The following is a 20,014-nucleotide window of genomic DNA, read 5'->3' on the forward strand; positions in this document are numbered from 1 at the left end:
AAGTGGCTAACTTTACGTGCTAGGATTTGACACACGCTTAATTTCCTATCGGTTGCGGTCTCGTTGGGTCCAAGTTCCAACCGATGGTGGTGGCCCACCCTAATGTGAACACGCTAAGCCTGTGAAGTATCTACTACCGGTAAAAGGACTTACGTACGTGTATTTAGCTGCATTACCTTTCTCTTTAGCCGTTCTGATAGGCCCCCCGACCCCCCGGGCCGGTGGCCTCCATTCATTCATTCAAAGCAGCAGATACGTCTTGTGCAGGAGACAAGGAAAGGAAAGAGGTACTTTAAAAGATTGAGTCATCGACTAGCTCACGATGCTGGTGTCACGACAGTTCACCATAGTAGTGTCATCCATGATGCAGTCGAGTCCGATGATCATGTTAAATTATCGTCTCGGCCGGAGAGGGGAGACGTCAAGATAGCCAAGCGTTAACAGAATCCTTTGTTGCGTCTCTCTCTCTCTCTCTCTCTCTCTCTCTTTCTCTCTCTCATATCCATCCATGGCGACTGAGTCCAAGTCATGCTCAGACAACCTGAGGCCTCACGTGGTGCTGCTTCCTTACCCTCTCCAGGGGCACATCAATCCGATGGTGCAGTTCGGGGAGGCTCTGGCCAGCCGCTTCGGCTTCAAGGTCACCTTCGTCAACACGCGGCGCAACCACGAGCGCATGCTACAGCAGCAGCAGAGCATGAGCAAGGCGGCGGCGGACTCCAAGCCCCCCGTCATGGAGCTGGTTTGGATAGAGGATGGGATCCGGCCGGAGGACGGGTTCGACTACTCGGACCTCGTCCCGCGCATCTGGGACTTCCACCGCGCCAGCTCCCGCATGAAGCAGCCCTTCAAGGATCTCCTCCTCTCCCTGCTCGATCATCACGCCCCGCCACGTGTCAGCTGCGTGGTGTTCGGATCCTTCTGCCCCTGGGCGCATGACGTGGCAGCCGAGGTTGGCATCCCCAGCGCCTTCTTCTGGACTCAGTCCGCCTTCATCCTCGATATCTACTACCACACTCACCTGCTCCAGTCCAAGGGTTTCTTTCCCTACAGTAAGTTACTTCCTCTCAAATTTGGTGATTCAAGACATAGACGTGGGCTCAATAATGCCCCCCGGTCCCAACAAGGCCTAAATTTCGGGATCGTTGAGTTTATAAAAACTCTTCAGAAGCTTACACGACATTATTGCGTTCATTGTCACGTCCGGTATCAACGTTTATAAGGTCTTTGGGTACTCTTTTGTGTGTTTTGGTTCTATAGTTTTCGGGTACTTTACTAGATACTTAATAGGTTCACCGTTCGAATCGTTGGCCTCACGAGTAAAGCCTTTGTCGTCATTGAATGCTCTATTTTGTCTTCTTATTTACCACTTTTGTCTCCTTATCTGCCACTTTTGTCACTCAATGCTTTGCCTAAGCTTGCTCCTCGACTAAACATTATCTTTCCTACTTATTACTTCCACACGTTTAAAGGCACATAGCATATGTTTACATGATATTCACATGCCTTTAGAGCCAGATCGCGCCTAGTTACAGTGCAAGGAGGGAGACCCCATTCTCCCCACTATAACTGAGTCACACTAGATGGGGTGAGGGTGAGTGGGGTTAAGATTACCTATCACAAGCCCCGCTATCACCCCCTCCAAATTGCTATGCAAACATAGTTTTAGCAATCCTATTGCAAATGATTGGTTGAATGGAGACGCATCGCCTAAATCTTCTTGCAAATGATTGTCTAAATGGAGACACGTCCAGTGAATCTTCTTGCTCAAGCCAATGAAGAGCTTTTGTCTGACAGTCAAAACCTTCCCTTTGCCACATCGACTCTTTCCCCTTGCCCTATAAGCACTAGGTGTGATAGCAAAGGTAGCATGTTTCATTAGTGCCCCATTAACCCTCTTTGCATTGGGCATGACATGGCCCTTATTTCTCTCTCTAGATGCATTTTAAGGGCCTACCTTATGTGTGCATATTTCCTCACTATAGTAAACCCTCTAAAGGAAAGCATTATTTTGGAGATATTTATCAAAGTGAAGCACCATTTTGAAGACATATATAAAAGCTTTGATCACATAAGAATTGAGGTTTAAAGCTTTGGCCAAAAAGGGTGGATCTAGTGATCATTAAAGGTCATCATAGTCTTCTCTAGTTGGATGACATCACATTTAATTTTTCATTTGAAAACTTCATGAGTTATTACAAAGTGACTTGATCTATTTTTGGCAGGATGTAATAATGAGGGTGATGCAAATGGGAATAAGAAGATAGTGGACTACATACCTGGGATTCCTCCACTTGAACATACAGACTTTCCTACATTGTTGCGCGTCGATAATACCAATGCAATATCCTTGCAATCGATTCAAGAACAATTAGAAACACTTAAGACATGTAGCTTTGTAATAATAAACTCATTTTATGAACTAGAGAGAGAAGCTTTTGATGCTCTTCAAGGACTAAGAAGCAATTTACATTTCTATACGATGGGGCCTCTCCTTCCATCTAAAATATTCAAGGATTTCCAAAAACCAACAAACACGAGTTTTGAATCAAGAGTTTATGAAGACAAGGTTGATTGCATAAAGTGGCTAGACACTCAAAAGATAGCATCTGTATTATATATCTCATTTGGTAGTATGGCACAACCTTCTATAGAAGAATGGAAAATCCTAGCTTTTGGGATAATGGCATGCAAACAACCATTTCTTTGGGTGATTAGAGAGAACTCTTACTTGAAAAGCCTACCTGAAAGTTTTTTGAAGGAGACAAAGGATTATGGGTTGACTATAGCATGGGCACCACAATTGCAAGTTTTATCCCACCCTTCCTTGGGTGCCTTCTTATCACATTGTGGGTGGAATTCAACTATTGAGAGCATTAGTGTAGGTGTGCCAATCTTAACCTTCCCCATGTTCTCTGACCAAATCACAAATTCAAAGTACATTACTGATGAATGGAAAGTGGGCTTGGAATTGAAGAGAAGGAACAGTAACATGTTAATATGTGAAGATGTGTCAAGGATAGTGAAAATGATCCTACAAGGAGAAGAAGGCCAAGAGGTGAGAAGAAATGCATGGAAGTTTCGGGATATGGCAAGAAAGGCCACCCAAGATCAAGGCTCATCATATGTATACATAGAAGCATTTGCTAAAGCTATAAACAACTCTCAACAAACTAATTATTGACTAATGATTGATCCCAAAATTTTCCCTTGGGATTTTGTAACTTTCACACTTGCTGGAAGGTATTACTATTAGGCTTATAAATAGATCATTGGTACACTTACATATTTGTCCCATCAATTTTGTTGATAACACGTTGACTCTATATTTTTTAAAATTGAAAGTCATTATAATTTGTTCATTCACATGGTTAATGTGATAAGCATAACTTATTTTCCAATAAATCAAAGTCATGGCATGAGTTTTCTCAAACTGTTTTAAAGATCTTGGTTGAAGGGGTACTAGTATCGTCTTAGGTATATATAAGGGAGTAATAAGAAATGATTTATTTTTTACAAACCAAATTTTAACCCTTTTGAATTGATCACTTTAATACCATAAACTTGGATAACAATGAAATGGTGCCACGTAAGGATATCAAAGTTACTATTAGATCAAGTACTTTAGACAAATAGTTTAGACTATGAAGATTTCAAACATAACTTATCAACATAAGCCTTGAGGATCCACTCTTCATAAAAGAAGCATGTCACCCCTGAGTGAGTAAATATTGTTAGGGCACCCCTATTTGTGCACGAGTAATTCATCTCTATAGATGCATGCTATGTGAAATGGTAATCTTAATTTCAATTGGACCCTTTCATCATTAGTAGAACCAATATCAAATTCAAAACAGAGATGAAGTAACTATCATTATACTTGTAGATATTGTGATGCCTTTTTTTATAAATTTACATATTCAATCTAGGGATGATATAACAACACACTAAGCAGTCACAAAAATGAAATAGAAGCATGTTTTTTTACTTAAGGTAGGAAAAATCTAGGAAAGTTCTAGCTACATAAAGTCTTTAGTTCTCTAAGACAACCTACAAGATTTTTTACTATTGAATCTATGGGGGTTTGACATGGTGCCAAAAAGATTATGAATCAAGATTCGTTATTGGTACAAGTGTAGTTCCTAACTAACTCCAAAAATTAGCCTTTTATATTATGTGCTTAAGAAGAGATGTATCATCACTTGGGTTTGATAGAATAAAGGTGCAACAAGCTAGCATGCATGATCTCATGATTGGCCAAAATCCAAAAGAGGGACATCTTGCCTTGACATGATGTAAGGGCAACTTTAGATGATCACATTTGCTTCAATGATGAGGTTATAGGGCATGGATCTTGATGACAAAGACCATAGTCTACTTGAAGGAAGGCTAAAATGTCATCAATAGTTCAAAGCATGTGATAAGACACTTGGATTTTTTATAAAACATACTTTATACCTCAAAAAAAGAAGATAATAGAAGTATAGATTTAGGTGGCCAAAAAACATTGAAGCATGGTTGCCTTGACAATGTTGTGATACTAAAAAAAAATTAAAACAAAAAGCATAAACCCAATGCATTAGTTCTACAAACAAATTCAAAGCATCAAATAGACACACCATTTCACAATTTTGTAGAGGCAATCTGAAAGGGTTATCGATAGTATAAAATTGAGAAAACTAAGTCCTTGTGTCTCAAATGTAGATATTACAACATTATCGTCTTCAATAGCAAAAATTCCTAAATGACAATATATAAGGGCATGCCCACAATATAAATCACTTAGACATGAACTTGATATCAATGATTCCATGAGGAAAAGTTCTAGGAAAGGGTATAATCCCAAGCACCATAGATATAAAAAGGCTCTCACCATAGATATAGCTCCTTTTTACTCACACTCTTTATCCAAATCGGTCAAACTCTCTATCCAAGGCTCACAGATCAATATCATTAGCATCACATCCTTTGCAATCTTCTAGAATTCTAGGCAAGTAGAATCTCTCAGATAGTCCATTAAGGAGACCTCCATTCGAAATTCTCATTAGCTCATAGAAACACCATATTAGAGAATTTGGGAATTTCCCATGTCCCAATTTCAAATAAGTGATAAATATTTGACCACGTGGCTAAATCTTGAACCATATTTAAAAGTGGGATTTGCGAAGATAGATTATATAGCATTTAGGGTAGACTCCACATTTAAGTAAGACATCAAGATTTGACCATGTGGTCAAATAATAAAGGTGTTGGGGGTTCCCAAAGTACATGGGATTTCCCAAATTCCCTAATATAGTGTTCCGAGGACACCTCCCAATCCACAAACTATCTCCACACCTCTACAAGCACACTTACAAAGTTTCCTAGCTTCTAATACAAGCATATTTTTAGCCTTCAATTTCACTTTTATATCACCCTCCTCTTCTTATCCTCATTAACATAGCCTCTTTATCTTCTTTAACTATAACCACCTCTACTTTGTTAAGGTGTCGATCTCTACATGAGTTGCCATCCACTACATGTCTTGGTGATGTGGCATGATATTATTCACTGGTACATTAGCTGACCAACATGAGGTTGCACTAGTGATTCCATATCTGGACTCAACTCATGTAGTCCATCCTTAGTTATGGCACATTTATTGAGCAACCTCTTCTTTCCTAGCGGGTTCACACTTTGACCACATGTATATACATTGTGGTATGTTTTCATATTAGTCTTCCTATCATGTTGGAGACTTAGTTCTTTTGTGTGGAAGAAGAAGAAAGAAAAAGAAAAAGATTTTCAGCTTGCTTGCACATTATAAGTTTTTACAAGGTTTTGAATTTTGTCAAAATGTCTAATAGCTTCAACTAGATTCTCAACAAGAAGCTTGATAATAACAATTATCATATATAGAAGTTCAAGATGATGAATTTCTTGAAAAAAAAAGGCGTTTGAAATTACATTGAAGGAGACATGGCTGTAGTACCTAAAGTTTCTACATGAAATGCTATTTCAAAATAGTTAAAGGCTAAGAAAGATTGGGAGTAGACATAGAGTAAAGTTATGTATTGGCTGTTTGCTATTGCCAAAGATAGCATAATAGGCCATTTGGAGGAATTTAAAATATTTTTCATTGCATGGAAGAATTTGGCAAGGCTATTCGAAGTAAATAAAAAGCCCAAAAAACTGTAGCTCAAGTCAGAGCTAAATGAAGTGAATAGAGGAAACATTTCCATTAATGATTATATGTTGAAGATCAAATGTGTTATGGAAGCTCTTGGATCTATTAATATGATAGTTGTAGTGCATGCTTAGATAGACTTGGAGATGAATGCAAAAGCTTCACGTGTTTGTTATGCAACACTTCATGAATACTATGACTACTGATGGTTCATCAATGAATGATTTATGGTAGGTAGATTTAGGTACCTCTAATTGTTGAGATATCGAGCTCCACTCGTGATATGGCAGGGTGACCGTTGTGCATTTATGTCACCGACTTATTAGCTGCAGATGTGATTGGTACACCGCCCATGAATAATAGCTAGATGACTGCTATCCTTATCTACTCTAGTTCGTGGCTCAATTAGTATGCCACCTTTTTTTAGACCCATATATAGGGTTCTTCTATTTCCTTGTACTAGAGTTCTTTTGGCTTACACAACTAAGAAGAGAAAAACTATTTTCAGCCTCCACTTGTGTGTGTATATTCCCGCATTGTGCAAGCAAGAAAGCTACAAGTGAGACTCCTTCCTTCTCTCCCACAATCTTGACATGGTATCAGAGCCTGGTTCATGGTAAGGAGCTCAAGAAAGCAAACCAAGTTCGCGGCGTTCTGGTAAGAGGACCAGTGTTGCTTTCATTTTTCGAGTTTGGGAGCAAGTCTTTGCAGGTAGCACAGCCGAAAAGTGCAAGAGTTTTTTTTTAATTTGAGGCCATTTCAGGGCCTGTTTTGGAGGGGAAATTTTTCCGCACGCACTCAAGAAAAGGCCCTGTTTTTTGTTGTGCAACCATTGTTCTACAGGTCGATGAAAAGTTACTGTAGAAATTGCATCGTATGCTTATGTGCAGAGACATTGGGAGTTATAGAATCATCCTTGTTGCCTGTTGATGCAAAATCGTCACTAGGAAGTGACTGTGTGGTCAAATACCACTTTTGTCAATTTTGCACATTTACCCTTGTGAGGCTCAAGCTGTGTTTTTTGCAGTGACAGAATTCTTTGTAGTGTTCCGTAATGGCATCTGATTCTCTTTCACAGATTGTCACTGAAAAGCTTGACAAGAACAACTTCCAAGCATGGAAGTTTAGAATGACAAATTTCCTTATGGGAAAAGGATATTGGGAATTCATTGCAGGAAATGAAGAAGAACCAATTCTTCCTGATGTTCCCAATCAACAACAAATGCAGGCATTTAAAGGATGGCATGAGAGAGCTAGAAAAGTTATGTACTGGCTGTCTATCAGTATTTCAGACTCTATGATTGTGCATATTCAGGATGCAAGTATGCCAAAGGAGGCATGGGATACTTTGTCAAAAATGTATAGCACAAATATGCAAGCCATGAAAATGCAGCTCAAGCAAGAGTTGCACAATGTGCAAACAGACAATATGAGCATCAATGACTACCACATGAAGGTGAAGAAGATTGTAGATGCACTTGCTTCCATTGGGTCACCAGTGAAAGATGATGATTTAGTTTCTGTGACCTTGAATGGTCTAGGAAAGGATTATGCACAGTTCCGAACATCCATTTTCGTCTATGAAAGATTTCCTGATTTTAAGGAGTTGATTGCTCTTCTAATTTCTGAGGAGCAAAGAAATGGTGGTGCATCTTCTTCAGGAGGAACTTCAAAAGAAGCTGTCTTCTGCTCAAATGCTGGAAGAGGTAGAGGCAGAGGTAGAGGAGGCCGATCTGGAGGTCGTGGTAGAAATCAGAATATGCAGCAAACTTAAGAAAACCAGTCCTATGGAGGAGGACCTGGTAACTCTAGAGGCAGGGGGAGCCAAAGAGGTCGTGGTGGCTGGCAAAGAGGCCAAAATACAAACAGCAATGTTGAATGCTACTACTGTGGTAAAATGGGTCATATGGCTAAAAACTGCTATAAAAAGTAGAATGACATTATGAATGGAAAATTGCAACAAGGGAATTATGCATCTTCTAGTAGACAAGGTGATGACAGAAATGAGCACTTGTTTATGGTATAGCACATGACCAATTCTGTGACAAGTGCAGAAGAAAGCAACGATGTGTGGTATGTTGACTCAGGTGCATCAAACCACATGATAGGTCATGCAGAATGGATGCAGGATGCAAGGAAAATGGAAAAACCCGGATTTGTGGAGACTGGTGATGATACTGTACATCCTATTGTGCAGATTGGAAAAATTCATTTGTCTATGCAGGATGGGAAAAAGAAATACCTGTCGGATATATTTCATGTCCCCAATATCACCAAGAACCTGGTTTCTGTTGGTCAAATGGTTGAGCAGGGCTTGCAGGTTAGATTTAATTCTCATGGATGCTTTATTGAGGATATGAAAAATAAAGGTCGCTTGATAGCAAAAGGAAAGAAGAAAGGCAGAATGTTTACATTGGAAGCAGACATGCCTGAATTGAGTACAGCAATGTTTGCACATGGAACCGGTGTAGTTGCAGATATTGATATCTGGCATAAACGCATTAGTCATATTAATGTACATCGACTTAAATCAATGCAAGCCCAAAATATCGTTGCAGGATTGCCTAAATTCAAGGTTACAGAAATGCATAAGGTATGTGAAGCCTGTCAATTTGGAAAATAGACAAGGAAACCATTTCCTAGACATGTTCAAGAGAGTAAGATGCCATTGGAATTAATCCACTCTGATGTGTGGACTACTAAAACTGCATCTATTGGAGGTTGTCATTATTTTGTCACTTTTATTGATGACTATAGTAGAAAAGTTTGGGTATATTTTATGAAAAAGAAAAGTGAAGTGTTTGGGCATTTCAAAACTCTTAAAGCTATGGTTGAAAAAGAAACAGGCCTACAAATAAAATGCCTAAGGTCAGATGGAGGGGGAGAGTACCTCTCAAATGAGTTTGGAAGGTTCCTCTGCAGGAGCATGGCATAAAGTAGCAATATTCATGCAGTCATACCCCACAACAAAATGGAATTGTAGAAAGGAAAAATGGGCATATTGGAGAGGTATCTCGTGCCATGCTCAACGAAAAAGACTTGCCAGATTTTTACTGGGCTGAAGCAGTTGCTACAACAGTCTACATAATGAACAGGACTCCCACTGCAGCAATACATGGGATGACTCCAAAGGAGAGGTATACTAGTAGGAAACCAGATATTTCTCATTTGAAATTTTTTGGTTGCATTGCCTATGTCCATGTGCCAGATGAGTTAAGATCCAAGTTGGATCCAAAAGCTGAGAAGTGCATCTTTATTGGTTACTCTCTGCAACAGAAAGGGTATAGATGCTATAACCCTTCTACTCGTAAGTTTACAGTGAGCAGAGATGTTGTTTTTGATGAGATGAGTAGCTGGTATAAACCAGTAAATGTGATTGATGATGTAGATGCACAAAATGCTATTGCTGCACAGAATTCACAGCACCACTCACAAAATATTAGTGGACCTGAAGTGTCCTCTAGCAGTGGTTCACATTCTTCACCATGGACAGGCAGATTGAGATCAGGAGAATCTCCTCAAAACAATGCAGGTAGTGGTATGCAGGTTTCACGAAAAGGAAAAGAGAAGGTAGATCAGCCCATGTTTGATGTGAATGCAGGTCACTCTTATGTGGATGGTGAATCCAGTGGCTCAGAACAGAGCATTGATGATGAGTTGGGTATTCCTTCTATTGTTACACCTGGAGTAAGGAAGACCAGGGATGTTTTGAGAGCACCTGGGAGTGAACCTACTTTGTGCAGGTCTATCAGAGCTAGGTATCCTGTGGATAGGCTGAAATATGATGGATTTACAACTATTCACTATGCCTATATGGTCAAAGTGATACAGGAACCTGAACCCACTTCTTTTGAGCAAGCCATGGGAGAAGAAAAATGGGAGAAAGCCATGGATGAAGAAATGGATGCCTTGGAAGCAAATGCTACATGAGAATTGGTACCTTTGCCTAAAGATAAGAATGCAATTGGTTGTAAGTGGGTTTATAAGGTGAAACACAATGCAGATGGTTCTGTGAATAGATACAAGGCAAGATTAGTAGTCAAGGGGTATGCACAAACATATGGCATTGATTATGAAGAAACATTCAGTCCGGTTGCAAGGATGGCAACCGTAAGAGTAGTCATTGCTATGGCTGCATCAAAGGGATGGTCTTTACATCAGATGGATGTAAAGAATGCCTTCTTGCATGGTGATTTGCAAGAAGAGGTCTATATGGAGTAACCACCTGGTTATGTGCATGCTGTTCATCCTGAGTTTGTTTGCAGGTTGAAGAAAGCCTTGTATGGCTTGAAGCAAGCACCTAGAGCATGGTCTAACAAGATAGGACAGTATCTTGTCACTATTGGCTTTCAGATTTCCAAGGCAGATTTCTCACTTTATGTGAGAAAAGCAAAGAAAGGTATTATGCTACTTGTCATTTATGTTGATGATTTGATTATGACAGCTGATAGTGATGAAGATATCCTTCATGTGAAAATGCTATTGAAGCAGAAGTTTGAGATGAAGGATTTGGGAGAGCTGCGTTATTTCTTGGGCATTGAGGTGATTAGATCACCAAGTGGGATATGGCTCTTGAAAAGGCAGTATGGATTGGACATGCTATCCAAATATGGGATGACAGGCTGTAAGCCTATTTCAGTTCCTTTGGAGCAGAATGTGAAGTTGAGCGCAGATGTAGGTGAGCTTCTCGAAGACCCTACTATGTACAGACGCATAGTAGGAAGTTTGATTTATATGACTATTACCAGGCCAGATTTGAGCTATGCTATTGGATTGGTAAGTCAGTTTATGCAGGCTCCAAGGAAACCGCATTTGGATGCGGCTAGACGTATACTCAGGTCTATGAAATCCACATTGCAGTATGGACTATTTTATGAGACTGGGGTTCAGATACACTTGCATGGATACATTGATGGTGATTGGGCTGGTAGTATTTCTGATAGACGATCTACCAGTGGATATGTGTTCTCTTTTGGAAGTGCTGCAGTCACTTGGAGCAGCAAGAAATAGCCTACAGTTGCCTTGTCGAGCACGGAGGTTGAGTACAGGGATGCAGCAATGGCTGCATGTGAGGTAGCTTGGTTGAATAAGCTAAGTTATGATATGCATCAGCCTATAGATGGGCCAATTGTCATTTATTGTGACAACATGAGTAGTATACACTTGGCAAATAACCTAGTCTATCATGCTAGAACAAAGAACATTGAGGTGCATTATCACTATGTGCGGGAGAGGGTTTTACTAGGTCCTATTGATCTAGTTTATGTCAGCACAGAGGATCAGGTAGCTAACATATTTACAAAGGCATTGGGCGCAGAGAAGCTGCACAAGATCAAAGACCTGCTTGGTGTGTAGGAATTGGGATTGAGCTCGAGGGGGAGTGTTGAGATATCAAGCTCCACTCGTGATATGGCAGGGTGACCATTATGCATTTATGTCACCGACTTGTTAGTTGCAGATGCGGTTGGTACACCGCCCATGAATAATAGCTAGATGACAGCTATCCTTATCTACTCTAGTTCGTGGCTCAGTTAGTATGCCACCTTAGTTAGTTGAGTTTGGTTTGAGACCCATATATAGGGTTCTTCTATTTCCTTATACTAGAGTTCTTTTGGCTTACACAACTAAGAAGAGGAAATTATTTTCAGCCTCTACCTGTGTGTGTATTCCCCCATCGTGCAAGCAAGAATGCTACAAGTGAGACTCCTTCCTTCTCTCCCACAATCTTGATACTAACCATATGACTTCTCATATGAAGAGTGGTTCAGAGAGATGTAGAGTCTAGAGTCTACAGGCTATGTGAAGATAGGGGATGATGTAGCTCACCCCATTACTCATATTGGAAATATTCCTTTCAGTATGCAAGAGAGAAAAATTAAGTACTTGGTTGATGTGTTGCATGTACCAAATATTATTAAAAATTTAGTTTTTATTTGTCAGATATGATAGAACATGGTTTACAGGTTCAATTCACATTTGATGGTTATTATGTAGTAGAAGATCTAAAAAATAATTATAGGTTCATTGCAAAAGGAAAACATACTAGCAAATTGTTTACTCTTGATTTAAATTTTCTTAAAATGGATGCTACCATGTTTGCCCAAGGTTCAAGTGTTCTGGGTGATATTAAAATTTGGCATAAGAGAATTAGTCATATAAAAATGCAGGTGTTGAAAGACATGCAAAAAAAATAGATTGTGGATGGCTTGCCTAGGTTTAGAGTTGGTCTAGTGCACAAAGTATGTGAAGTATGTTAACTTGGAAAGCAAGCAAGGCATACATTTCCACATAAAAAGCATATATTATGCAAGAAGCCACTTGAACTGATACATCCTAATATGGGGTCTTACAAAGAGTGGTTGCAGGTATTATATTTTCTTCATTGATAATCATACTTACAAAGTAAGGATTTACTTTATATGTGAAACACTACAAGTTATGGGCCTCATACCGATGTTCAAAGTGACACAAATGTTCATAAAACAAAGTATCCCCATCGCCACTAAAAGTGTCGATACGTCTCTATAAAATCATCATAGATAGCAATGATAGTAGTGATGAGTGTAGAGAAATTAGCAATGCTAATAGCGACAGTTAGAGAGAGAAAAAAATTGTGTCAGGAAAGTAGATCTCGCAGAACCGCTCGATAGTGTCCGAGAAAGCTCCTAGTCTACCATATTTCTAAATCGGGCCATTTGATTTGGAGACATATGTGTCAATATCTTCTGTAACTCCTCATCGCTCATCCCTCGACTCATTCTGCTCTCCAAGTATTGTCAAAGGTAACCTGTATAGATAAAAAATAATGTTAGCATGATCAATATAAAGATATAGGTAAAGCACGATAATATAACTATAAATAAATGATGATAATTAAAATGCATATTCTAAAGTACCCTTAAAAGTGAATAATCAATTAATTGAGTAGACGGATATAAATATGATAGCCTATGGTCCCATGTCAATCTCTTGGCACAACTTTGTGTACACTCAAAGGTCTTTAGAGAGGTCACCATAGAAGGAGGAGTCCACTTCATTCTCAAAGAATTCCTTGCCTCCTGTCTCTTTGTCACCCTTACTCATGTTTGCCTCCTCTACATGCTCCAAGCTCTCTCTTTGGCCTCCACCCTCCACAATATTGACCCCTACACCTACATACTCTTCTCATCCATACACTATAAGGATATGGAGGCATAGCGACCCCGCTTTCTAACGCAAAATAGCAGCGTCGCTATTAGCGTAAAAAATGTGACGCAAATAGCGACGGTGCTTGGATGAAAAAATGTGGGCCGAAACCTGAGTGCGTTATTTTGTGCAAACAAACGAAAGAGAGAGCGAAAGGGAGAGCAAACTTCATTTTGCATTTGAGAGAGAGAGGGAGAGAAAGAGGGAGAAGGAAAGCTTCTCACTACCGTCGCCGCCGTTCACGAAGAAGAGGAGGAAGTGTATAGAGGGCGAAGAGGAGCTGTTGTCGCGAAGAGGAGTTGCCGAATCCATCCTTGGGCCTTTACGGTGAGTGCATTGTTCCTTTCTGCTTTTGTTTCTTTTTCTATTTTTCTTTTACTTGTTTTTGTTAAAAATCATGTGTATTGAGAGAGGGAGAGGAAATGAGAGAGGGAGAGAAAGAGAGAAAAGGAAAGAAGGAACGAGAGAGAGGGGGAGAAAACATTAAACATAATAGGGAAAGAGAGAAAGAGAGGGGGAGGGAGAGGGAGGGAGAGGGAGGAGGGAGAGGTTGTTGTTATTGTTTTTGTTGTTTTATTTCTTCTTTTCTTTTTTAATTGTTTATTGTTGTTATGGTAGTCATAGTAGTAGTAGCGGTAGTGGTAGTTATTGTTTAATTTCTTATTTTCTTATTTTTTGTTTTTGTGGTTATGGTTATTATGGTAGTGGTAGTGGTAGTGGTAGTGGTAGCGAGAGCAGGAGTAGTAGTGTTAGTTGTTGTTTAATTTCTTATTTTCTTATTTGTTGTTGTTGTGGTAGTCGTGTTAGTAGTAGTGGTAGTGGTAGTGATAGTACTAGTTATTATTTAATTTGTTCTCTTCTAGTTTGTTGTTGTTGTGGTAGTCGTAGTCATGATTGTAGTAGTAGTAATAGTAGTTTTCTTATTTGTTGTTGTTGTTGTTGTTGTAGTAGTTTTTTTTCTTTTCTTGTTTTTTGTTGTTTCATTTTCTTGTTTGTTGTTGTTGTTGTGGTAGTTTTTTCTTCTTTTCTTGTTTATTGTAGTGGTAGAGGTTTGTTGTTGTGGTAGTCATAATCGTAGTCGTAGTCATGGTTGTAGTAGTAGTAGTAGTAGTGGTTTTCTTGTTTGTTGTTGTTTTTTTTTTCTTTTCTTGTTTAGTTTTCTTGTTTGTTATTGTTGTAGTAGTGGTAGTAGTAGTAGTTTTTTTTTCTTTCTTGTTTGTTGTTGTTGTTGTTATTGTTGTTGTAGTTGTTCTTGTTTTTTTTTCTATTCTTTTTTATTGTAGTGGTAGTGGTAATGGTAGAGAGAGAGAGTTGTTATGGTAGTCGTAGTCGTGGTCATGGTCGTAGTCGTAATTGTAGTACTAGTAATAGTAGTTTTCTTGTTTGTTGTTATTGTAGTAGTTGTAGGTTTTTTTCTTTTCTTGTTTATTGTTGTTTTGTTTTCTTGTTTTTTGTTGTTATTGTTGTTGTAACTGTTGTTGTTGTAGTTTTTTCTTCTTTTCTTGTTTATTGTTATTGTACTAGTAGTAGTAGTAGTTGTAGTTATATTTGTTGTTGTTTTTTCTTCTTTTTTTGTTTATTATAGTGGTAGTGGTAGTGGTTTGTCATAGTCGTAGTCGTCATAGTCATGGTTGTAGTAGTAGTAGTGGTTTTCTTGTTTGTTGTTGTTGTAGTAATAGTTTTTTTGTTTTCTTGTTTATTGTTGTTTAGTTTTCTTGTTTGTTGTTGTTGTAGTAGTAGTGGTAGGAGTAGTAGTTTTTTCTTCTTTTTTTGTTTATTGTTGTCATTGTAGTAGTAGTAGTTGTTGTTGTTATTGTTGTTGTTAAAGGAAATGAGAGAGGGGGAGGAAGAGAAAAAGGAAGAAGGAACGAGAGAGAGGGAATAAACATACAACATAATAAACAAAGAGAAAAAGAGAGAGAGATGGAAGGAGAGGAGAGAATGAATGGATAAAAAACAAAGAGAGAGTGGTGGCAAGGTCCGAAGAGGTCCGATGCAATACCACAAGACGGGAAACACTCTGACATACGTTAATTTGTGGGTGGGTGGAGACTTTACATACGTTAATTTTCACTGAGTTACAGGAGAAGAAATCCCTTCTCAAACAATTTAAGAAAGAAAAAAAAGAATGAGAACAAAAACAAATTGTTTGTCGTAACGTAGACAAAATGGAAAATGATGAAGGTTGTGATGTTCAAGATCGCAAGGCGTATCTTAATCAGCGTGTCCCATGTCCTTGCTCTCAATATTGTAAGCTGGCAATTAGACGAAAACATAGATTGCCTATAAAATATGTACGATGCTTTGATCTGAGATCATTGATCAGGAAATCTTAGATTTTGAGCAAACGATAAGAAAATTTTATATCAATCATGCATTGTATTCGCAAGCTAATTGAATACCATATATAAAAAGATTTGGTGTGGTTGGCAAATTTTCTATCCAGGGGGGAGGTCACATCTCGTCCCAAGGAGGAGTGCACCCTTTGCGGCTAGTTAGAAGAGTTCGTGGGCGTGCGATGGATAGAGTGCCTGAGCCAATCCACCAGTTAGAAGGTACTACCCAATCGATACCGTCAATACCAGAGGAGACATGTAGCCTTCGAGACTTACCTACAATCTTGGAGCCTGAGATGGAGGAGGCAATGATCAATGCATTGATGCCCATGGATGTCAAGACTTCTGATTCGCTTAGAGAGCAAGCATCCATACCATTATATGATGGGTGTTGAGTATCTCGCCTGAAGACACTGCTTGCACTCCTAAGTGTGCAAGCAAAATACGGGTGGAGTGATGCGAGTGTGACTGAGTTGATCAGGCACCTTGTACGTACGCTTTGTTGATTTCTTTTCGGCACTATCATTAAAAACATTTGTAATTTTTCAAGGTGTTTTATGATCTCTTTCAGGTTAGTGAAGTATCATATATTACCGCTTGCAAATACTATGCCTGAGTCTCGTGATGATGTACGATATATTTTACAAAAGCTTGGCATGGACTACAACAGCATCCATGCATGTATCAACGATTGCATACTATTTCGAGGAAAATACGAGACTATGGAGACATGTCCAAAGTGTGGTGCTCACATGTATCGACAGGACTTGCAAGGCAAACCATCTCTCAAAAAGTTCTTAGACACTTCCCACTTATCCCTGGCATAAACCACATGTTTCGAACGTCGAGCATGGCGAGTTTGACAATGTGGCATGCGTAGAATAGGTCCATAGATGGAGTTTAACGAATATCAGCAGATTCACGCGCATGGAGCCACATTGACTCTACCTTCCCAGGCTTTGCCTGAGAGCCAAGAAATCTTCGACTCGATCTTGCAATGGATGGCGTGAACCCATTCCGTCTGCGCTCAACTTCTTATAGTGTGTGGCCTATGGTCCTCGTCAACTACAATATCCCTCCATGGATTTCTACGAAGAAAGGACATCTCATCCTTAGCTTACTCGTTCTCGGTTGCTACAAAGTCAAAAATATGGACGTGTATCTTCGTCCATTAGTCGATGAGCTTAAGATTTTGTGGGAGGAGGGGGTCACCATGCAAGATATGTGCAAGTGCGATGGTCGACGGTCCACCAATATTTGAGTCATTCTCATGTGGACGATGCATGACTTTCCAGGATTCGGAGAGTACTCAGGTAAGTAGGCTTCCCTTCTCGTTGGTAATATCTTTCATAGCTCGTTCAAATTTGTATTCACTGGATAGAGGTGTTGGGACATGTCTGGTTACCTCGGGTTATCATGCATATCCATTGTGCAGGCCACAGTTAGACTCCCGAAGGTCACAAACCATGAAGAAGATGGTATATCAAGGATACACCACTTTCTTGCCAGAGGGTCATGAACTCAGGGAAGATTTTCTTAGAGGACCTTCAATACGTATGAACGCCCAAAGCTGGTATGAGCTGAAAATGGTCCACATGGAGTCACATCCAAACGAAATGTGACAGTTCTCAGTTTTCTACGAGTTGCCATATTGGACAAAATTACAGATCAACCACTTGTTGGATCCCATGCATATCTTCAAGAACGTAGGCAGCTTGCTATGGGATCACATCACAGGAAAGAAAGACACTATAGGGGCACGAATGGATTTGAAGGAGGTAGGCAAGATGGAGGTGCTTTGGCCGTAGTCGAGTGCTGATGGTCGCTTGCAGCTACCTCACGCTCCTTGGGTCTTGTCCATTAAAGAAGAGCACATTGTGAAGAAAATAGTCAAGTCTATTCGCACTCCGATGGGTATCATGCATTCTCTCAAGTCTGTGTTTTTCCAAGACGACCAATTATCAGGGCTAAAATTCCATGATTGGCATAAGATATGTTAGGTTTGTACTACGAATGGATTGTAAGTGGCCAGCGTATTTTTCTATTTAGAGTGTAGTCGTTGTTCATAATGCTTTCTCATTTGTGGCAGTTTGTACTTCCAATCGCGATCGCAGGATGCCTTACACCAGAAATAGGCGGGGACATTTATAGGTTATCAACTTTAGTATAATGGATCTCACATAAGGAGATTAAGATATCCTCTATTGAATCCGTGAGGCGGGGAGCAGTGGAGACAGTCTGTCTCTTTGAGAAATACTTGCCTACTAGCATGCTCACAATACAAATCCACCTTCTTGTAGATCTTGTAGATAAAGTGGAGATTACTCGACCTATCCATCCCTGATGGATGTTCTTTTGGGAGTGCTTCATGAAAACCCTAAAAAGCTTTGTGCGACAACGAGCTAGGCCAGAAGGTAGCATGGCTGAAGGTTGGTTGGTATCTAAGGCACTAGTGCATATTTCACAATGGCTTCCAACGGTGGATTCAAACAACAGTATGCTATGGTCACTGAAGGATGATGATAGACTGATCGGAGATGTGGTGGTTGAAAATGGGATAGAAAAAAGAATGGATGCTGCAATGGAGGAGAGAGTGAATCGCTTTTGTATGTTGCACCATGCCTCCATGGAGACGTGGCTTGCTAGGTACCAGCAAGCTAGGAAAGATCGAGAGAAAGCGCGATCTGAATTTCGACATAATACGCGCGATCGATCGATTTGATATCCCGAGGGCGTGGAGGAGATGCCGTGGTTTATGTCAACACGATGGTTGCATGGAGCTATGACCGCAGCGTCTCGCAAAGGTGCAGAGGTCTCAACCGAGAAGTGGGAATTCTCGAAGGCATGTAGTCCAAAGGTGATGATGTATTTAGGGTTTGTCAAATCTATATTTTATATGCGACAACTAATTGAGTGTTTCAATGTACATTACAAAATATATAGTGCAGCATGGTCGCGCGGACGACATTTTCGCGTGGAGCATATTGGCAAAATGTGCTCCACAACAGATTGTGGTATCATGACAAGGTTCGAGCAAGAGAGCCGACGACAAGCAATGGATCCAAACACGGTTATAGATGAGATGGAGTATTTTGGGAACTTGCAAAGTATTGTCACGGTGGATTACCGTAGCTTCTCCATGATCCTATTCGATGTGCAGTGGTTGAAAGTGGTACTTGAAGGAGTTGAAGCAACAGTTCGATGAGGTTCATCTAGATTTCTCGAAATAGATTCCGAAAAAAATGGACAAATTTTTGGGACACGTTTGTGTTGCTCACCCCATTGTGGACAGGTGCATGAACTCATGTGTTTTTTAATTGTATTATGACATGGTACATGTCACAATAGTTAAATCTCTCTTGTACATGATTGTGAACATGCAATTTTCTATCCAAACCCTCGACAACCTCGATGGTGGTATGTTATATCTTCAGCTCCCCGAAGTGCAAGAGTATATGATCAAAGTGACGTTCTGGCATAGATGAGGATAATATGCAAATAGAGGGGTCGATATTACAAGGGGTAGAGGCCACCGAAAGCTTGGAGCATGTAGAGAAGCCAGCATCGGGTAACAATGATGGAAATATAAGAGTCCAAGAATTCTTTGAGAACGAGATGGACTCATCTGTAATATTCCCACCCGTGAATATTGATTTCCCGCACACGGCGTAAACCTCGTGCAAAGGTTATCTTTCATATTGGAATTTCCGGCAATGTAATCTGTGACCTGCACGCGAGAAATCGGGACCTCCGCATTGGCAAAGCAAACCCGGGGATTCAAACCCACAAATCGCACGTAAACACCCTCTTGGGAGGGGCAAATTGAATATTATCAAGGCAATATATTTTTTTTTTAAACCCCTTTTTCCCAGCCGATGCACGGCTGGAGGAGAGGGAGTGTGGGGGGATGGACTTGGTGGAGACGTGGGCTGCATGGGGAGGGGGGGAACCCATGCAGGGGGCCACGTGGTGGAGCCCTTCTCTCTCCCCCCATGCCTATATAAACACCCGCTAAGGTGTTGAAGAGGAGGAGGAAAGGACAGACGGCTGTTGCCATCGCCGTGTTGGAGGGTGGAGTGCTGTCGACGCTAGGAGAGAAGAAGGTCCCCGCCGCCTTGCTGGAGACCACCAGGCCGCCGCCCATCCTCGCCATCGCCATCAAGTCCTCGACGCCTTTCATTGGGCCTCCCACGACGTCGTGCTGATCTCCAGAAGCTTCTTTAAGAAGCTTCTAAGGATAAGGCCATAAGCCTTGGTCCTACGCGGGCTTTTCGGTTTTAAAAACCGGACCTTCCATAAGCCCAAAACCCGCAAGCCCGGTACTCTC

The 20,014-nt window shown here is 40.3% G+C and overlaps 1 protein-coding gene across 7 annotated transcripts in view; it reads left to right on the forward strand.

The window, feature by feature from the left end:
* The first annotated feature begins 405 nt into the window (after positions 1-405).
* Positions 406-20,014, forward strand: part of LOC148021225 (linamarin synthase 2-like) — a 40,041-nt gene continuing 20,432 nt past the window's right edge. For 4 of the 7 annotated variants that reach the window (XR_015694692.1, XR_015694694.1, XR_015694695.1 and 1 more), the window contains exon 1: positions 8,171-13,678. Coding sequence is in view for 2 of the 7 variants with exons in the window: in XM_087699055.1 (XP_087555181.1) it covers positions 509-1,052; positions 2,226-3,184 (1,503 nt within the window). In the remaining 5 variants the exon portion in view is untranslated. Of the gene's footprint in view, positions 1,053-2,225; positions 3,311-8,170; positions 13,679-15,797; positions 19,541-20,014 lie in introns of those variants that run through there. The other 3 variants (XM_087699055.1, XR_015694696.1, XM_087699057.1) reach the window with 3 other exon arrangements.

The sequence above is a fragment of the Lygodium microphyllum genome, chromosome 18, assembly GCF_053477565.2.
Source record: "Lygodium microphyllum isolate KBCC chromosome 18, Lygodium_microphyllum_v1.1.10, whole genome shotgun sequence".
In the NCBI taxonomy this organism is placed as follows: Eukaryota; Viridiplantae; Streptophyta; class Polypodiopsida; order Schizaeales; family Lygodiaceae; genus Lygodium; species Lygodium microphyllum.